Source organism: Macrobrachium nipponense, chromosome 31, assembly GCF_015104395.2.
Source record: "Macrobrachium nipponense isolate FS-2020 chromosome 31, ASM1510439v2, whole genome shotgun sequence".
NCBI lineage: Eukaryota > Metazoa > Arthropoda > Malacostraca > Decapoda > Palaemonidae > Macrobrachium > Macrobrachium nipponense.
In genome coordinates this window covers 43,016,584-43,036,631 of record NC_061093.1, presented here as the reverse complement: position 1 = coordinate 43,036,631, position 20,048 = coordinate 43,016,584, and the positions used below count along the sequence as shown (strand labels likewise).

The following is a 20,048-nucleotide window of genomic DNA, read 5'->3' as shown; positions in this document are numbered from 1 at the left end:
GACCCTTGGAGTCATGGCTAAGAGGACTTAAGATCAAGACACTCTTTCACACCTGAAGACCTTCATGCAGTGCTGTCGTGTATGGACAAGGCAATGAGAGATGGATCCGGGGAGATTGCTTCCTTTTTGGCGCAGGAGTAGTAAAGAAGAGGGCCGTTTTTCTGCTCCTTTCTTACCAAGGCTGTCTCTCATGCACAGAGAGCTTCCTTGTTGTATTCCCAACTTTCTCCGCAACTTTTCCCAAAGAAGATAATTAATGACATCTCCAGCTCGTTGCTCAGCAAAAGCGACGCAGGATATGCTGGCTCGCTCAGCTAGAATACCGAAACCTTCGTTCCAACAGAAAACGAAGAAGGAAAACTCAGACTAGGCAAGAGCCCTTTCGAGGAGGTCCTTCGTCCCGCTCTTCTTCCTCCAGAGGTTCGAGACCACCCAGAAGAGGAAAGACTTCTCTCGGTCTATATTAGGGCCAAGAAGTAGCTCGCCTGTCCTCCAGACCACTGTGGGTGCCAGACTTCTGAACTTTGCGGATGTCTGGGCACGGAAGGGGCCGGACAAACTGGTCCCTCGCTATCATCAAGAGGGGATAACCTCATTCCCTTTATCTCGAGACCACCTTTGACCACCACTCCAAGGGAACTGGTGGCCAAATACACAAAGACCCTCTAATGAATCAAGGCCTCGCTCTAGCAGTAGAGCTGATGTTGGAGAAAGAGGCAATAGAGATGGTACAGGACCCTCTTTCTTTCCGCGGGTTTCTACAACAGTCTGTTCTTAGTTCCCAAGAACTCAGGAGGATGGAGGCCTCCGGTTCTGGACGTAAGCGCCCCTGAACGTCTTTGTGAAGAAGAGGAAGTTCACTATGGAGACGACTTCATCAGTCTTAGCAGCTCTTCGTCCCGGGGACTGGATGGTGTCACTGGACCTCAGGACGCTTACTTCCACGTGCCGATCCATCCTTCTTCACGCAAATTCTAAGATTCATGTGGGCGAGGGGAACGTTTTTCAGTTCAGGGCCCTATGCTTCGGCCTTTCCACAGCCCCCCAAGTCTTCACTGGGCTGATGAAAGAACGTTGCTCAGTGGCTTCATCTCGAGGGAGTGAGGATTTCCCTCTACTTGGACGATTGGCTAATCAGGGCCAAGTCCAAGGAGAAATGTCTGGAGGACTTACAATTAACGCTGAATCTAGCAGCTTCTCTGGGTTTGCTAGCGAATTTCGAGAAGTCACAGCTAATCCCCAGTCAAGAGCGTATCTATCTGGGGATTCTGATGGCTTCTCAGGTTTTTCGGGCGTATCCTTCCCCAGAGAGGATAACCCGAGGTTCGGAGAAGGTAGCAATCTTCTAGAGAAAGATGTATGCACAGCGAGGGAGTGGATGAGTCTGTTGGGACACTCTCTCGCTGGAGCAATTCGTTTCTCTAGGGAGGTTGACACCTCAGACCCCTACAGTTCTTCCTGACGAGGAACTGGAACCGAAGATCTCAAGGTCTAGACTGCGTTTCAAGATCTCGCAAGAGATAAAGGAGGATCTACGTTGGTGGCTAGACCCTCTCCTGTTCAAGGAAAGCCTTTCCTTGCAGGTTCGGAAACCCCAGCCTAGTGTTATATGCAGACGCATCGGACATAGGTTGGGGAGCTACTCTCGGGTCGAGAGAAGTGTCAGGCACCTGGATGGGGGATCAGGTGTCCTGGCACATCAACAAGAAAGAGCTAACAGTGATTTGGTTCGCTCTCTTAAAACCTTCGAACCCCTCGTAAAGGGAAAGTCAGTTCAGATCAACTCGGACAACACCACCCTGGCTTACATTCGCAAACAGGGGGGGACTCGCTCTTTCTCCCTGTACGAGACAGCGAGATCGCTCCTCCTGTGGTCGGAGGAAAGGAAGATAAGTCTTCTCACCAGGTTCGTACAGGGTGAGAAAGAAATGTCAGAGCGGATCTGCTAAGCAGAAGGAATCAAGTCCTTCCCTCAGAGTGGACTCTGCACTCGGACACATGCAGGAGCTGTGGAGGACGTGGGGCAGGCCCCACCATCTCGATCTATTTGCGACCTCCAGGAATGCGAGGATAGATCTATACTGCTCCCTATTGCGGACCCAAGAGCAGTGGCAATAGATGCATTCCTGATGGATTGGAAAAACCTGGATCTTTACGCATTCCCGCCTTTCAAGATTCTAGGGGAACGCTAAGGAAGTTCGCAGCTTCAGAGGGAGCGAGGATGACTTTGATAGCTCCGTTCTGGCCCGCCCAGGACTGGTTCACAGAGGTACTGGAATGGCTGGTGGATGTTCCAAGATCCCTACCACTAAGAGTTGATCTGCTCAAACAGCCCCACTTCGGACAGGTTTCACAAAAAAACCTCCCCGCTCTCAGTCCTGACTGGATTCAGACTATCAAGAGTCTCGTCAGAGCTAAGGGCTTTTTTGGCAAAGTCTACAAGGGCTATTGCCAATGCACGTAGACCTTCCACATCTAGAGTCTACCAGTCGAAGTGGGACGTTTTTCGACGTTGGTGCAGGGGACTCATAAAGTTTTCCTCCTCCAGTACCTCTGTGACTCAGATAGCAGATTTCCTTATCTTCCTGAGGGAAAAAATGCGGGTTAGTAGTCTCCACCATCAAGGGCTACAGGAGCATGCTTTCCTCAGTTTTTCGTCATAGAGGATTAAACATAATCCGAAGACAAGGACCTCCATGACTTAATCAAACTCATTTGAGACGGTTAAAAGAAACCTCCTACTTAGTTCCTAGCTGGAATCTAGACGTCGTGCTGCTCTTTCTGAGGTCCTCAAGATTCGAACCTCCCCATACAGCTTCGTTCAGGGACCTTTCGATGAAGACTCTTTTTCTCTGTGCGTTAGCTTCAGCGAAGAGAGTCAGCGAGCTGCAGGCTCTAGAAGGTGAGGTAGGTTTTCAAGGAGGATCCGCGTTTTGCTCTTTTCTTCCGGCTTTCCATAGCCAAGAATGAAAAACCCTTCTTCACCATGGCCCAAGAGCTTCGAAATTAAAAGCTTGTCCTCCTTAGTTGGGACAGAAGAGGAGAGATCTCTGCCCGGTGAGAAGCCTGAAATTTTATCTTCAAAGGAAGAGAAGACTTGCTGCTAATAAAGAGAGCAATCTCTGGTGCTCCTGTAAGGGACCCCAGTAGGCCCTTATCAAAAAATGCCCTCTCATTCTTTATCAGTAATGTTATTAGAGAAGCCACACATCGTGCAGTCAGCAATAGTTTAGTCTTCTGAAAGTCAAGGCGCATGAAATGAGGGCCATCGCGACGTCTTTGGCTTTCAACAAGAAGAATATGTCTTTACAAAACCCTCATGAAGGCCACTTTTTGGAGGTGTGAATCAGTCTTCTCCAATCACTACCTAAAAGACGTATCGATTACGTATGAAAAGTGTTTTGGCTAGGCCCTTACGTATCGGCGGATTCAGTGCTGGGGCAGGGAGCTGAAACACATCCTTTTTAATCCTTTTCCCTGTTAGTTTTTAATTTGGAGTGTTTGGTTGTACGAAGGAGGTTGCAGGAGGCAGCTCCTTCTTTCGTATACTAATATTAGTAATTGGTTAGGTGATCGGTTGTGCTTGAGGCTCCTTGCGGTTGGTAGTGATAGGCTCTGGCATGTAAGCGGGTTGATCCCCATTGACCAGACCCTGTTTGGATTCTGCCAAGTAAGTGGACTCAGTTCCCATTGGTAGACCCAAAGAGTTCTTCAGCTATAGGTCACGCCCTCGCTGAGACTCTTTAGGCAACGCAGACTAATAGACAGTAACTATGAAGTCTTCTGCCTAATTCAGGTAAGAACCAAGGGTTATTTTTATTCCTTTAACATGTGTAGTCCCCACTTTCTAGGTGAGTATGTGTGTCTTTCCCTCCACCAAGGGTGTCAATCAGCTAAGTATACATCTGGCAGGGAAGTTCATGTACAAAAATGATAGTTAGTATACAATAAAGTTTTGTACATACTTACCTGGCAGATATATACGATTGATGGCCCGCCCAGCCTCCCCTCAGGAGACAGGTGGAAGAAAATAATCTGACAAGAAAGGGGGACTTGGTTCTTACACCCGCCACCCAGCGGCGGGTAAGGTAGATCACCTGACCTACCTGTAGCGTGTGCCGCGAGTTTGAATTTTCTGTCGTGACGTCAGAGACCTAAGCTAAGTATATCTGCCAGGTAAGTATGTACAAAACTTTATTGTATACTAACAATATCATTTTCTAGCATGGTTTTAGTGCCTTTCCAAAGAATGGTCAGACATCCACAGTCATGCAAGTTCCTTCAAGAGGTTTTTACCAGAAGGTGTTGCTGTTCTGTGCACTTTGTTTGGGTTAGTGTGCAGCCCTCTATAAGTTATGCCAGGGACTTGTTGCCATTGGTAGATGGTGTCGACTTTAGGAGCAAGACACTTATACTGAATCAGTGATTCAAGTTAGCCCACTCTGTCAACAGTATTCCAAAGGCCAAGGACCTGTTTGCTTCTTCTGGCCCAATTTCTATGCATTATATTGTTAATTCTTTATACGTATCCCATCTTTATCTAGTGGATGTGGGGATGATATTTAATTATGCATTTCCTATAATGGTAACGGCTTTTCCTCATTAGGAAACATGGCCTCACTGGTTATTTTCAGATAATCATGCACAATTAATGTACAGTTTTTGTTCATGCAACTTACCTGACAGATATATATATAGCTGTATTCTCCGAAGTCAGCTATATATATATCTGCCAGGTAAGGTATGAAAAACTTATTGTATTATAACAATAACATTTTCAGCATAAGAATTACGACTTACAAATCTTTAATTAAATTTGTAAGTAATCCAGAACCAACCTTTGGCTCCAGGACTGTAGGAGGGACACTGTAACCAAAGAAAAAATCGTCCATTTGGTTTCTTAAACACCTGAGTCCAAGTTTTGGTCTTTTTCCCTCTGTCATTGCACAGAGTTTCAGAGAGTAACTAGTGTCATTACACATTCATGCAACATAGAATGGTCAAGCTACACCTGGTAAAACTTTTTTAGATGTCAGGGCAGTGGAAAGACATCAGGATGCTTAGCAGGTTTATTCCCAGTCAGAAACAGTCTTTGTGGGGAAAGTTTGCTGCTTTGAGTGAAATGAAACTACATATTGGTTTGATCATCCATTCTGTGGAAGGACAGTGTTTTAGCAATTGGGATTCAGGAAGAACAAGTGCCTTGACATCCGTAAGTTTGGCACTTGGTGTTGTATTTAAAGGAACACTCATTTCGCTTCCTAGCACGTAGATGAACAGGGACATCCGAATGATTACTACTACTTTGTTGCCCTCAGGCTTGAGCAGTGGATGTTTCCTTAAGTTTTGCCTGTAATTCAGACTCATAGGCCTGCCCCTTGTATCTACTCTGAATTCTATGAGCAATTTCATGATCAAGAATTGCTGTCTCCTGTAGAGCCTTGTAGCCTCAGGACAAAGCTTTTCAGAATTTCCAATGCTGCTTGGTAGATGTCTCATTCTTCCGTTGAGAAGAAATCAACTCTACTACACAATTCCATACTGTTCCATTGACATAAGCAATCTCCTTAACATCTTGGAGATGTTAGAATGTCTCCTCCCAATAATAAGTTTGTTCATGAAACTTACCTGTCAGATATATATATAGCTGTATTCTCCGAAGTCCGACAGAATTTCAAAACTCCCGGCACACGCAGTGGGCGGCCAGGTGGTTAGTACCCATTCCCGCCGCTGGGAGGCGGATATCAGGAATCATTCCCATTTTCTATTCAGATTTTTCTCTGTCGCGGTAGTGAAAACACCTGTTCCATTACCTCCGCCTAGGATTTTGAAACTTCATTAGCCGCTTAAGTATCCTACTTATTTTTTTGAATGATTGACTTGGATCATTTGTGGCTAGGCATACGCTATCATAAATTAATTAAAAATTTTTTCATTGCATATGATTTCTGAATCTAGTTAGCCTAGTTTCAGACTTTGTTGTCTGCAACGGGTAAGGGGAGGCTACCGAAACCTTCGGTAGACACTCGCTTAGTATACATGACGTTTACATGTTTTCTTTGTTGAAAGATCAATGTAATTAGTGTAATGTTGACTGATTCCGAAAGAAGACGTACGATTCGTATGTACGCAAATTAGAGCGTGATAGAATCAGGTGGTCTTCTCCCACAGTAAACAGAAGTTAGGATAATGAACCTACTAACCTCCAGTAGACTTTATTTGCCTAACCCACTGTAGGTAGGCTTACGGGCCTAGAGGAAGTTCTGTGAGAAGTATGCCCTTTCTATTATGGTGGATTACATCAAGTAAGCTTGAAAAAGTGCTCTCGCTCCAATCAGTGTGTGAGTGTAGTGATGTTGATTTTGCCCTAGTGTTGTGGAGGGGGCGTTCAGATCGGTCCTATAACGCCTCTAGGTCTAAACCTCTGTCGGACTCCTAGGCCAGGGAGGGGGCAAGTTGAAAACCGAAGGAGGGTTACGGGAACCCCCCACCGATCTGGCGTCCCTTCGGCAGGATAAGGCTGCCAAAGATCGTGCACGTGCACGAATCATGAAAGATTGCTTCTCGTCCTCCGAGGCGTCCTCCCCGCAAGGTTGGAGCTCTCGAAAGGACTCGCGCCCTCTAAAAAAGAAGCTTCAGAGAAGAGGATGCTTCACGTCCTCTCTCTCGTCAGGAGGGAGCGTCAGAGTACTGATCTGGCGTCCCTTAGGCTTGACTTAATATCGATAAGCGTGACAAAGACGCAAAATGTCGCACAGGCGGCTGTCGTCTTGGTCAAGAGATTAAAAAATGTCCTTAAGGCAGGACCCTCACGAGGAAGCCTTGCGAGACATTCAACGCTCTATCGAGAGGAAGGAAACGTCTTTACTCTTGTAGCAAGGATTGTTTTCTTGCTTTCTTCCAAGACGCTCCCCTCCCTCCTCCTCCCTCATGGCGCTATGTATACGTTATGTGACGTTCGCTTTACTACGAAACGGGATATTGTTCAAGCTCATAAGCTTGACGTCCGGCAAGCTGATTTGCATAGTCAAACAGCTCGCCAAGACGCATCTTACTCGTCCCTAAGGGACGCTCTGTCAGCGGACAGAGATGACACTGGACAGACTATCCTAGTTTTCGACAGGAGAAGGGCAAAGAATTCCTCATACCCAAGAACACACAGGCGTCCTTTTAAATGCCCTTCTGCAGTGTCGATGAGCGTGACAAAGACGCAAGATGTCGCACAGACCGGCCGTCGTTTTTGTCAAGAGTGGCGAACGTCCTTAAGACTCGTCCTGATGACGATCACCGTACTTATGCTTAGGACGCTCGCGTTTCATGAGCGGCTCTCCCCTCGCCAGGAAGCCTCTCAAGTTACTCGTGTTGACGCACGTCATTCACTATGACGCTTCCCTTGATGTTTCGTCGCTCTTCTATTCCGGACGCTCTTTTTTTTCAAGACGCTCAAAGAATGCAATCAGGACGTTCGGCAAGCACCTCGCGACGATGCCTTTCGGAACGCTCGGCGTTCCTTTTTTGAGCGCGTTTCTGGATAGTTCATTTGCATTACTAAGACGCAAGATGTTGACAGGCGGCCACCGTCTTTGTTAGAAGGTAACGAAAGTCTTTAAGGCCGTCTTGGAGACGATAGCCTTACGTTTTCCTATAGTGCTCTCACACTTCAGGAGCAGCGTGCGGCTCTCCAGGACGCTTTTCGGGTGGCCTTTCAGAAGACGCTCGACGTCATAAACATTGATAAGCTTTTTGAAGTGACGCTCGATGTCTTACACATCTGGACGCTCGCCAGGACGCTAGCCAGGACGCTAGCGAGGACGCTCGCCAGGACGCTCGCCAGGACGCTAGCGAGGACGCTCGCCAGGACGCTAGCGAGGCGCTCGCCAGGACGCTAGCGCGGACGCTTTTGAAGACGCTCGGCATCCTACACGTCATGACGCTCGGTAGAGCACTTGCCAGGACGTTCTTCAGAACGATAGACGTCCTACGCATCAAGACGTTCGGCAGGATTCCTGCAAGAACGCTCTTCAAGAGGGCGTCGCGAAGAAGAGGAAGGAGTTTGGTCTCGTCAAGATGTCTACTTCGCTTCTACGAAGGGGAGCGTTCAATAGAATCCATCACTTGATGAATTCCAGGAAAACTGTAAGCAGATTTCGGTCGTCATAAAACGCCTCGTCTGCTTTCGGGATTGCGCGCTGCCGAAGGGGAACATTAAGGTCCTTCTGTCGTAAGCCCAGTCTCTATCAGGAATCCTGCCCCTTCCTCGATTTCTGCGGGAATCGGGAAGGCTATATGCTCGAATTCCTGGATTACTTTCCGTCATGCAATTGGGTTAGTTCTCATTGACAAAGTTCTTAATAACATTTTATCGCATAAGCGATAAGTAACAAAATTTCGAAAGAGCTCTCATTCATTAGTCAGAGGCTCATCCAAGGAAAAAGACTTATAGACTACGTCCATGAAGTCTTATGTTAAATATCATAAGAAGCTTGAACTTTCCTTTTCGATCTTCGGTTCTCACTTGAGGATTTCCATTTGAATAATATTATTCCTTCTCTTGGCAAAGAGAATGAAGACAGTCGATTTCCTTTCTCTCTCTCTTCTCGTCGAGGAAAGAATGTAGTAGAGAATTAGATGTTCAAGTGACTGCAATACTTTAGTATTTTATCTTCGCGTCATATTACTAATGTAAAGTTCAAGTCATATACGCATATCGTAGTTACCTCTACAGATGGCAACCGAAAGGACTGTTATTTTAAGTGGATTTTGATCGGTCATTCCTGCAAACTTCCAGGAGTTTCCGGTGTAAGGACAATGCTTGAAGGTATTGTTACAACAACACCAACTCAGCTTCTGCATTGTAGCGAATTATGTTTCGCTTAAATATGCCTGCTTGAGAATTTTCTTATGATCGATAATAGTAACGAACCTATTCCTTCGTAGAAGAGAGTAGCTGGTAACTCAGCAGAATAGTGCGAAACGAGAGGTTGCTGTCATTGTGGATGACGCAGTATATTTAATCGGTACTCCCGGCAACTTTCCAGGAGTTTCCGATTTAACATTTGGTTAATTAAGCATAATGTTACGACAACACAAAATCAGCTTCTGTATTTTAGCGCATTCTGTTTCGCTTAAATATGCCAACTTGAGAGTTTCTGTTCAAATAATGGAAAATCTATTCCTTAGATGAATAGAATAGCTGGCAAACTCGGCATAAGACTGCGAGAAGGTGAACATAAGCTGCTGCCTGTAACTGTCACAGTGTCTCACACTGTCACCAACTCTTGTTAGGTAGCTCGTTGTAATGCTCAGTCGGTTACGTCCTCTCTCTCCCGCGGGGGATTGATTTACGAACCGTATCTCTGCCCTACAATCATGACTTTCCCGTTCGCCTCGGGGTTGAGGGATTTTCTGGTAATCATGAATAAACGACTTTTCCTTTTGCTAAGGAATTTTTCAACAGATATCTCTTAGACATGTTCGGCGCGCTGCTTTAGGCCGCACGTAACAGAATTCTGTACGAGTCTATCCGCAGCATAGCACTATAATAATGCTCTCCTGCTTATGCAAAGCGCAGCCTTATTAGGGAAGGAAGCATGCTTAGTGAGGGAATGGATGAGTCTGCTGGGGATACCATTTCCTCGCTGGAGAAGCTTGTTTCCCTGAATAGACTGCAATTCAGACCTCTACAGTTTTTCCTACAGGAGAACTGAAATAACATCAAAGATCTAGAGATAATTCTAAACGTCTCTCAATGGGTTTAAGGATCACCTCAGGTGATACTGAGAGGGAGCCAGGCATCCGGACAGAGGTCCTGGCACATAATCTAAAAGAATTGGAAGCAATTTGGTTGGCTCTCCAGTTCCTCGAAGAGTGAGGTTTTGGTCGAGTGGTCCAAATCATCTCAGATAATTCCGCAGCTCTCTCATATCCCAAGAAAAGAGAGATGGTTATCGGCATAGGCACGGAACGTAACGATCCTTAAGAGGTTCGTTACACGATTGCACGTCCGTGCGGATCTTCCCGATCGACGGCAGCAACTACTGACGTTTGAGTAATCCTCGCTTAGAAGTATGTCGAGAGTTTGTGAGACTTTGGGGTCGTCCTTCGTAGATTTTGCAATATTGAAGACGAAGAAGCTTCCTCTACGTTGCGCCCTTATTCTCGATCCGAGAGCGGTAGCAATAGACGCCATCCTATAGTATGGAATGGGGATAGTTTGGTTAGCCCTTTTCCCCTATTCAAAAGCTTAGGAAATGTAATAAGATAATCGCTGGCGTCAGAGGGAGTGAGAAAGACGCTGATCGCCCCATGTTGGCCTTCGAGAGGCTGGATTCACAGAGGTCACGTCCTTCAGAGAGCACTTTCCAAGGACCCTTCCCGAGAGAATCGGTCTACTCTAACAGCCTCACTTCGAGAGGTACCTAAAATCTCTCCGCTCAGAGTCTGAATGCGTTCAGACTGTCAAGAAGCGAGAGGATCTCAAGATTAATGCAAGTCTCATTGCCAAAGCAAAGCAGTGCTGCATATTTTGCAGTGACCAATCGGAAGTGGGCCCGTTTCTGGACATAGGGCAGGAAGAATGACTGTTCCTCCACCTCTGACCTCTGTGAATTACTTTACCGCCTTCCCATTCCGTCTGAAGTATGGGATAAGCTAGCAGTCCCAACTATTGTAGAATACGGAAAATATGTTGACGGCCTCTAGGCTCAGAGATTCGGATCTGTCAAACAACAAAGCCCTTCACGATCTTTGAGGTCTGTGGAAATCTTGAAATTTTTTAGATCGAAGCTTCGGCATGGAACTTAGATGTAGTCTGAAGTTCCTGATGTCAAAGCATTTCGAACCTCTCCTTTCTGTAAACTTAATACACGTAACCAGAAAGGCTAATTTTTTCTAACCACTCTAGCTACGGCAAAGATGGTTAGGTAGGTAGTTTTAGCCATCATCAGAGGTTTTGGCTTTAGAGGACATAATTCGGTGTCCTCTAAGCCTTCCGTTCTTGCTAAGAACGAAAACCCGTCTAACCCTTGGTGGCCCAGAGACCTGGAGATCAAGGGGATGGCACAAATTATTGGGCAAGAGCCACAGAGAGTCCTGTGCCCTGCGGGACTCTCAAGTTTTATCTTGATAAAACTAAAGAAAGAAAGTCGAGGTCATTCGGACAATCTGCGGTGTTGTCCGTAAAAAGACCAGACTTGCCCATGTCGAAGAACGCCCTGGCGTTATTTTTAAGGAGTCTTTCTAAGAGGCTCATTCGTCATGTTTGAACAAAGATTTGAAACCTTTTTAAAGTAAATGCTCACGAGGTGAGGGCGCGGCCTCGGAAGCATTTCAACAGAGCATGACACTCAGTAATATCCTGAGTGCCACGTTTGAGCGAAGCAAAACTCTGTGTTCGCTTCAACACTCCCGACGGGATGTGAAGACGACATATGAGATCTGCGAGTCGCTAGGACCATACATATCCGTAGAAATATTATTGGAGGCAGGAAGCAGCACGAATCCTATCCTATAGAAAAGGGATAGGTGTGCTTTTAACTTTGAAGGGTTGGTCGCTTGAGGCGCTTTCCCTTTCGTTAGCCTAGAAGTTATGGACTAACTTCGATAGGTTAGGTCAGGTGGTGGTTTTAGCTTCGTTTGCCCTCATAGTATGGTCAATATGGTCTAGTCACATTGTGGTCACGCTCCCGTTGACAGATCATCTGAGCGCACCAACTACACAGGTCACTACCTTGTTGGCAACTCTAGTAAAGCAAAAGCAGACTTCGGTGACAGTAATCAAGAGTCAGCTATGCTAACAGGTAAGGAATCAAGAGTCAATCATCTGCACTTGAGGTGTTTCCTAATCCTTCTATTCTGTCCCTTCCCACCTCCAATGGTGGGATTCAGCTATATATATATCTGACAGGTAAGTTTCATGAACAAAATGTTGTTGTATGATACAATAAAGTAGTTCATACTTACCTGGCAGATATATATAATTAAAGTACCCACCCACCTCCCCTCAGGGGACAGTGGTATGAAAAATCTGAATAGAAAATGGGAATGATTCCTGATATCCGCCTCCCAGCGGCGGGAATGGGTACTAACCACCTGGCCGGCCACTGCGTGTGCCGGGAGTTTTGAAATTCTGTCGGACTTCAGAGAATACAGCTATATATATATCTGCCAGGTAAGTATGAACAAACTTTATTGTATCATAACATAACATATTTTCAAGTTCTCATAGGATCTGTCCTTAATTTAAAACTGTCATGGCTTGGGGTCAGAGGCAGTGGTCTGTGTGTTGCTGAGGGTACCATTCTGGAGGAATTTTCAGCATCTGGAACCCTGTAGATGTCAATGTTTTCTGTTTAGAAGAGACAAGACTTTTCACTGTCTACTTCCAAAGTTATCGTTCCATACATACTTTCCTCGGTATTGCATCAAGTACTCTTAGATCTTGCTGAGGACCAGCACTGTAAGGTGTTGAGATTGAAGCCCCTTCATCTCTATATCAGTCTCTCTCTGGAGTGTAGATGCGGGTCTAAACTTTATCTGAATTTACTGTAAAACCTTTTATTTAGTAGTGTTAATAAGTAAATTTACTGTCAGCACCCTTCTTTAAACTGGTGTAAAGGAAATGCTATTTTAGCTTTCTGCCTTAGAGCTGATGGTGATGTTAAGGCTATGCTTTACAGTTCCCTGTAAGAATTCCAATTTAACCCCTTAGGGGGAAAAAGAGGAAACTTCTCTATCCTGTTGGGGCATTTAATTTAAAGGTTAAACCTTGAACATTTTTATCATCCTTTTAGAGGACCTTGAACATCTTTGTCAAAGGTAAATGCTGGAAGAGGCAAAGTTAACCTTTGGTTTTGTGGTATTAGAAAACCTAGCTGTCTTTGCCAATAATTAAGCTTAAAGGCAAAGTTAACTTTTTGTTTTGTGCTTTTAGAAAACCTAGAATGTCTTTGTGAAGGTTAAGCCTGGAAGAGGCAAAGTTAACCTTAATAGTTTTGTGCTTTTAGAAAACCTAGATGTATTTGTGAAGGTTAAGCCTGGAAGAGGCAAAGTTAACCTTTTGTGTTATGAATTTTATTAACTTTGTCAAGGAACAGAAGGTCCTCTGTGACATAATGGATAGGCTAGTGCATGAGAACTAGCTCCATATCTTCTACCTTATTGAAGTTAAAACATTTATAATGTGAGCAACAGTTGCAACTTTCATTTAGTGTCAAGTCAATTTGTCGCTCCTGAATAGGATTGATGTGTCACAGTAGAAGTACAATTCAGTTTTTGCCTGATCACTATCTTAAGTTATACAGAATTGTGTTTGAAAACAGTAAGCCTTAATCTGCTACTAGTAGTGGGTACTCTTTTCCTGAACCGAAAAAGAGCAATTCTTTAGGCTCTTTTGTTTTAAATCCCAGGTTTTAATATTTTTGGGAGCGTGAAGGTACAAATTTCGTATAGGAGCATACCTTTTATATTGTAAAGGTATTCATTTTAAGTGACTGTCGTTGATAGGGCTTTTGGACCCAGGCACAGGGGTCCCTCATACCGCTTGCTTTTCATGCTGGCTGAATCGAAGCGGTTTTCTCGCAAGGCTGTTCTTTGCTGCATACGTTTGAGAGCCTTGCTCCCTGAATGGGATCCAACTTCTGATTAGATTTAGATTAGATTTATCTTCCCGCCACTGGCCATGGCATAAGGCTGATACAGTTTCTCTCCATCTGTCTCTATCCCAGCCATTTCCCTCGCTTCCTCTAAGTTTGGATTCATCCTCAAGATCCCTGACAATTATGTCTATCCACCTCGTTCTTGGTCTACCCAGCGGTCCTTCTTCCTATTTGTACTGCTCTCAGTGCTCTCCCTGGGGTCTCTATTCTCTTCCATCCTCTCAACATGTCCAAACCATTTCAGCCTTCCCCTCTTCAACCTGGTACTGACTGGCCTTTGCCTCAATCTCACCCTGATGTCTTCATTTCTAACATAATCATCCCATTTAATGCCAAGTATTCTTCTCAGCAGCTTCATCTCAAAAGCATCCAACCTTTTCTCCTCTGTTCTGGTCAGTGCCCAGGTGGACGAGCCATACATCAGGACTGGTAGTACTACTGCATTGAATATTCTCATCTTAGTTCTCAAGCTGATTTCATGCCTCGACCAAACGTTTTTTCTCAGAACCTCAAAAGCTCTTGCTGCTCCTAGTTTTTTCTTCTTGTATATCTTCAACTTGCCTCCCGTCTGCTGTTACCACACTTCCCAAAGTAAACAAACTTCTCAACTTGCTTGAGTTCCTGTCCTCTGATTGTCATATCCTCCATGTGCACCCAATCATCATCCTTACTCACAACCATGATCTCGCTCTTCTTTTGTGCTGATGTTCAAGCCAAAATTCTGTGTCTCTGTCTCCATCCTCATTACCAAATACCTACCAGCACCAGCCACGTATCAGCAACCAACGCAACATCATCAAGCAAAGTCCAAATCCATAAAAAATTCTCCACCAATACTAGCCCTCTGTTTTCATTCTCCATCACTCTTCTCATTATATGGTCAATATATACATTAAACAAGGTGGGTGACATAACATCCCTGTCTAGCCCACTTCCAACTGGGAACCATTCACTTTGCTGTCATCCAGCTGTACACAGCTGCACACTCCTTGGACAGTTCTTTAGTATCCTTATCACTTTCAGTGGTATACCATAGTGTTCTGCCACTCTCCACATTCCATCTCTCCATACTGAATCATACGCTTTCTCCAAGTCTATAAAAGCACAGAATATTGGCTTTGCATACTCCCATCTCTTCTCAATTATCTGTCTTAAGGTGAAAATTTGATCCACTGTTGACCTTTCCACTTCTAAAACCACACTGCTGTTCTCTAAGTTTCTCTTCTACTATAGTCTATTCTGTTAAGTATTACTCTCATGAATCTTCCCTGGACTGACAGTAAACTTATGCCCCGATAGTTACCACACTCCCTTTTGCTCCCTTATTTTTATATATTTTGTATCATAATTGCCTTTTTCCAATCACTTGGTACCACCTCTGTTCTCCAAACTATGCTAAAAACAACTCTTAATGCCTCTATCATCCTTCGTCCTCCTGCTTTTTAGCATCTCTGCAGTTATCCCGCACACGCCAGCAGTTTTTTTCCTTTTTATTTTTACAGATTTAAGGCCTCTTTCACCTCTTCTGCACTAATGTCTTCTTCTTGTACCTCCAGGGCTCGTTTAAATCTGCAATGCACTCATCCCTACCGGTAGTATCAACATTTAGGAGTCTTTCAAAATACCTTGCAAACAGATTCCTTTTCTCCATTTCGTCTGTGCCAAGCTCCCATCTTCATCCAACATGCCATCACTCCCTCCAAACTTTTTCTGGCTTGCGTTCCTCAAGAATCTCACAGCTGCAAACATAGCCCTGCTCTCGCCAATTTCCATAGCTTGCTTCAACTTCGGTAGCTCTTTCTTTCCAAAACATGTTTTGGTCATGCTTCATCCTATCACTTAGTTCTCTCAGCTTTCTATTTCTTCGTCTTTTTAGTTGTTGTTTCTTCTCTAGGTCTTGTTCATCGTCCATTTGAACTCAAAACCTTTGTTGCTCTTCACTTAAAACTTTTGCTTCATCACTAAACCAAGGTTTGCTGTTACTTCTCTTATAACCAATAAACACCTCTGTTGCTACGTCCTTAGTATCTGAACTTAATATTGCCCAGATTCCTCTGAATCCATATCCATATTTTCCATACCAAACCAATTAATGCCGCAAATTTGCCTCCTACCTTCACCTCATACTGTTGTTTAACTCTTTCATTTCTCAACTTATCACATCAAACTTTATATAGTTCTCCTTTTTTCTTGATTGGCCTGTAACTTTATTCTAATCTTGGATATTACGAGTTTGTGGTCAGAAGGAACACGGCAGCCCCTAAAAGTTCTGGTGTCTAATATAGACTTCTTTCCATTTCTGATTTACAATAACATAATCTATCAAATTTTTGTACCAGTCCATTTGGCGACACCCAAGTAGTTTTGTGCTCTAATTTATGGTTGAAATATGTGTTTGCATATGATAACCCAGATGCACCACATAGCTCTAGGAGTCTTCTCCCATTATCATTTCTAGCTCCAATTCCAAATTTTCCAATGTTCCCTGAAAGCCATCATACTCTCTTCCTACTTTAGCGTGGTAGTAAAATCCACCAAGGATTCCAGATCAGGTGAGAATGTTTTGGGTTTCGTATAGAAACCTTTAGCTCGAATGGGTGAGCGGATTTTGTCTAGCTGCACTACCCACCATCCTCTTCTTAATGTGGGAATCAGCTAAATTTAACAGTAGGTAAGATTCATCTCAAATAATATAAATTTTCATAAAATTTATTATTTGGATACTTACCTACTGTTAAAGAAGACCCACCCAGCCTCCCCACAACTTAGTGGGCTGTCAAGGAGAATTCTGACTAGCTAAAACATTCGAAACACACCTGGTGGAGAACAGGTAAACTAGACAGTCATCCGGGCAGCCATTCAAATTTTGTTTGAATGCCAACTTGCCTAATCGGCGGGGAGATATAGCTAAATTTAACAGTAGGTAAGTATCCAAATAAATTTTATTATGAAAATTTATATTTCCTTTGAAAACTGTTCCTGCAGCCTGTTTTGTCCTGAAGTTTTGCTCTGATAATTTTTTCATGATGATCAATCTGATTGGCTCTTCTATATTGTTTTAAATACATTTGTAGACCGCCAGACATCATTGTAAGGTGAATGTCTACCCTATCCTAACAAATTTAGGAGGGTTATTGGCATTTCAGTAGCAGTCTCTTTCACAAGTAGTCTCATTGTCAATGCTTTTAAACTCCAATTACTACTTATTGGAGCTACATGACTAAGTCTAGTGGAGTGGGATGTTGTCCCCCTTCTAAATATATAGGAGCTAAACTTAATATACAAATGTAATTTCTGAAAGTATGCTTCAGAATAAGTCCATCCGACAATTTACAATTAACAGGTACACACGCAGGAAGTAGTTCGACAGTAAAGACAGCGTTGAAAGGCCTTCACAAGGTCCAAACAGACTTGTCCCGGTTATTCTCAAACCCATACCGGTAGACATTGAATTAGTAGAATTTCAAATACTTAAACGCTTCTCCTTAAAGTTTTCCCCACTAAAAAGATTCAGAGGCTTTAAAAAAATAAAAGTGACACTTGAACACTGATATTGAATCGCATATTCAATCAGTAAGTATGGAATTATATACTTACCTGACCCAACTCAGGAAATTTGCTGGCTGTGCTAAGCCATAGAAGTAGAACGATATCTAGGTGTTGAAACCACTAGAAACCACGCAATTGAATGAAGAAGGGGGTGGGGGAGGGAAGTGTCCTCAGACTCTACAGATTTCTGGTATAGACAATCCTTAGTGTTCCTGCCATTCATTGGCAATATTTTAAACAAATAAAATAAAATAGGGGGTGAGATGATTCAATTGCCTCTCCAAAATATATCTTGGGTTTTATTCCACTAATTGAAGGCTATGATAAGAGTTTCCAGATAACTGACAATACAACCTTACATGATGAGTAAGTCAGCAGTGACCTCTCCCAGCATCTCAGGATTTCTATGAAACACACTGGATTTTTCATACATTCCTTGACTCTGTAAAATAAGTCAATAACTTTACAGATATTTCAGACCTTCTTTGGCTCGATTTCATTAGATATGATCATAAATTTGTTACAATTTCTGTCAAAACTAAAAAGTATAAAATAAAAGATATATAAATTTGTAAAACAAAATTAAAATTATTTAAATAAAAGCATGTGTGCCAACATGGAAGGAAATGCTACAAGAAATAAAAAAAGAATATTTTTTATGAAGCATTTCCTTCCACGATTGGCACCTGTGCTTTCATGTTTGTTGACATGATTAATTGTAAGAAAGATTAATTGTAAGAAAATCCTGGTGTATCTGAAAAAAATTATTTTTAACTTTTTAGTGCATTTTATTTTTTAAAAGTACATTTTCACTTTCCAGAGAGGTGGAATATTTGTTGAAGTGGGTGCAGCTGATGGAGTATTCCTGTCTTTAACATCTTGGTTAGAAGAGGAGATGAACTGGTCAGGTCTTCTAATTGAACCACGCTTGCAAGCATACCAGGAAATGAGAAGACATAGAAAAGCAGCAGCAGCTCAGGTGTGTGTGTCCGATGTGCACTACAACAAAAAGGTGAGCTAATTCTGTGCTTTAGTCAAAGATGTGGTCAGTTTGTTTTTCTAGTGTTCTTAGTGATCAAAGTGGTGAAGACCCATTACTTCATAAAGTAAACATTCATGCAAATCACTTCATTAACTTCACTTCAGGGTATGACATCCCTGCATTCGGGCTGTGACGTCCCTGCCAACACGAGTTAGGGTAGAAGAGACACACTAGCCTTGGCAGGCAGCTTTTTTAGGAGAGGGACACTCCAAAATCAAGCCCGTGGGTAGACTCTGTAGCCTTGGTAAACAATCTTTCTAAGAGAAGGTGTCTCAATACAAAACTTGTTCTCCAACCTTGGACTGTGCCATAAGCATTGTAAACTGTGGTCTTCCATGGTCTTGGTTTTGTGTTCCCTTGCCTGAGGGTACAGCCAGGCATTTATTATCTTTTTTCATTCACTTTCCAGCTTTTTTTTGAAAAGTGTGTAGGACAAGCTGGTGAGAAAGCAAGAGATGCTTGGTGGATTATCAGGAAAATGCTTTCATCTTTATCTAATCTTTTCCTTCTGAGAGTTTTATTTCAAATCCATCATGACTGTCTTCCCCTACCTGTTGTGGCAAACCTGGCAGATATCTTTTGCCTTTACAAGGTGTGCTGGCCCTACCTTTGTTGACCAGTTACTTCCAGTACTTTTTTTTAGATACCGTCTTTGTTGATGGTACACACGTATTGTTGTTTATCGGTCTGTTGATGGTACACACGTATTGTTGTTTATCGGTCTGTTGATTTTTACAATGGTACTGGTATAATGAGTTTATTTATTAGTTTCGATTCTGATTTTGATTCTGGTTGTGAAGTCGAGGTCTGTAAATATAACGCCATTGAGAGGGATATCTGTCAATCGGTATATATAGTATTTCTAATTCCACTAATGGAAAAATGGTCTGAAGTCCAGAACAATTGGAATCGCATCATAGAAGCTTGCCAGGCACTTAATATTTCAGATGCTGTATTAGATCCAGATCCCAAGAAGAAGTTGAATGAAATGCTGATGACTTTTGTCATTAGATAAGTCCCTAGAAAGGTCATCAAATTTAGGTCAAATAACCAGCCATGGCTTGATGATATATGTAGACACGCTTACCATGACAAACAGGCCAAATTCAAGCACGGAAACAAAATCATTCAAATGAAAATTTCACCATTTTCGTTGAGCCTCACCAAGCAATGGAATGAGCCTTCTCAGCACCTTAGCCACCATAGAGTAGTTAGTTGCATCGGGGAAGGCTCTGTATGAGGTCCCTTCAGTTTTATCTTTGTGCCAGCTGAGACAGGAGAACTCATCCAGATTCCTTCATATTTCCCATCTCTCAGGAGATCAAGGAGGATCTCCTATGGTAGAAATCAGACAACAGTTAGATTTGAGTGCTGATGTTGGCAAATACCTTGTAGGGTTAATGAGTTTGTACAAAAAAAAAAAAAAATTGAGTTTTCTGTTATGAAACTCACTTTATACACTGAGGAGAACTGAAGTGGTGTTGGAAGTCTATCAGTCTGTTCACTGAGAACTGAAAGTGAATACATTTCTCCCACAGGAATTGTTTTGGCAGCCAAAGGAAACTGAATACATTCATAGCACATTTCAGAAGATAGCAGAAGGCAAATCTACCCTTCTTCGATATGTTGCTAAAGAGGTAAGGTAAATGCTGACATTATTAAAATTTAAAGAAGCACAAAGTTAAATGGTTTATTAATTCCTACTATCATAGGACATCTTTCAACTTGCCTGAATTCAGAATACAGTATGTACATTCTTTGTTTGATAAGTTTCCAAATTGTCAGTTTGTTTTCCTCTGCTT

General features: G+C 43.1%; 2 protein-coding genes across 2 annotated transcripts in view; one reads left to right on the top strand and one right to left on the bottom strand.

Moving 5' to 3' along the window:
- Positions 1 to 20,048, bottom strand: part of LOC135206829 (sphingomyelin phosphodiesterase-like) — a 126,398-nt gene that overhangs the window by 75,437 nt on the left and 30,913 nt on the right. The window lies entirely within an intron of this gene.
- The window catches only part of LOC135206518 (uncharacterized), a 48,693-nt gene that overhangs the window by 13,554 nt on the left and 15,091 nt on the right, over positions 1 to 20,048 (top strand). Inside the window, exons 2-3 of the mRNA XM_064237875.1 lie at positions 18,025 to 18,216; positions 19,785 to 19,883. Of these exons, the coding sequence (XP_064093945.1) occupies positions 18,100 to 18,216; positions 19,785 to 19,883 (216 nt within the window). The 5' untranslated portion in view covers positions 18,025 to 18,099. The remainder of the gene's footprint in view (positions 1 to 18,024; positions 18,217 to 19,784; positions 19,884 to 20,048) is intronic.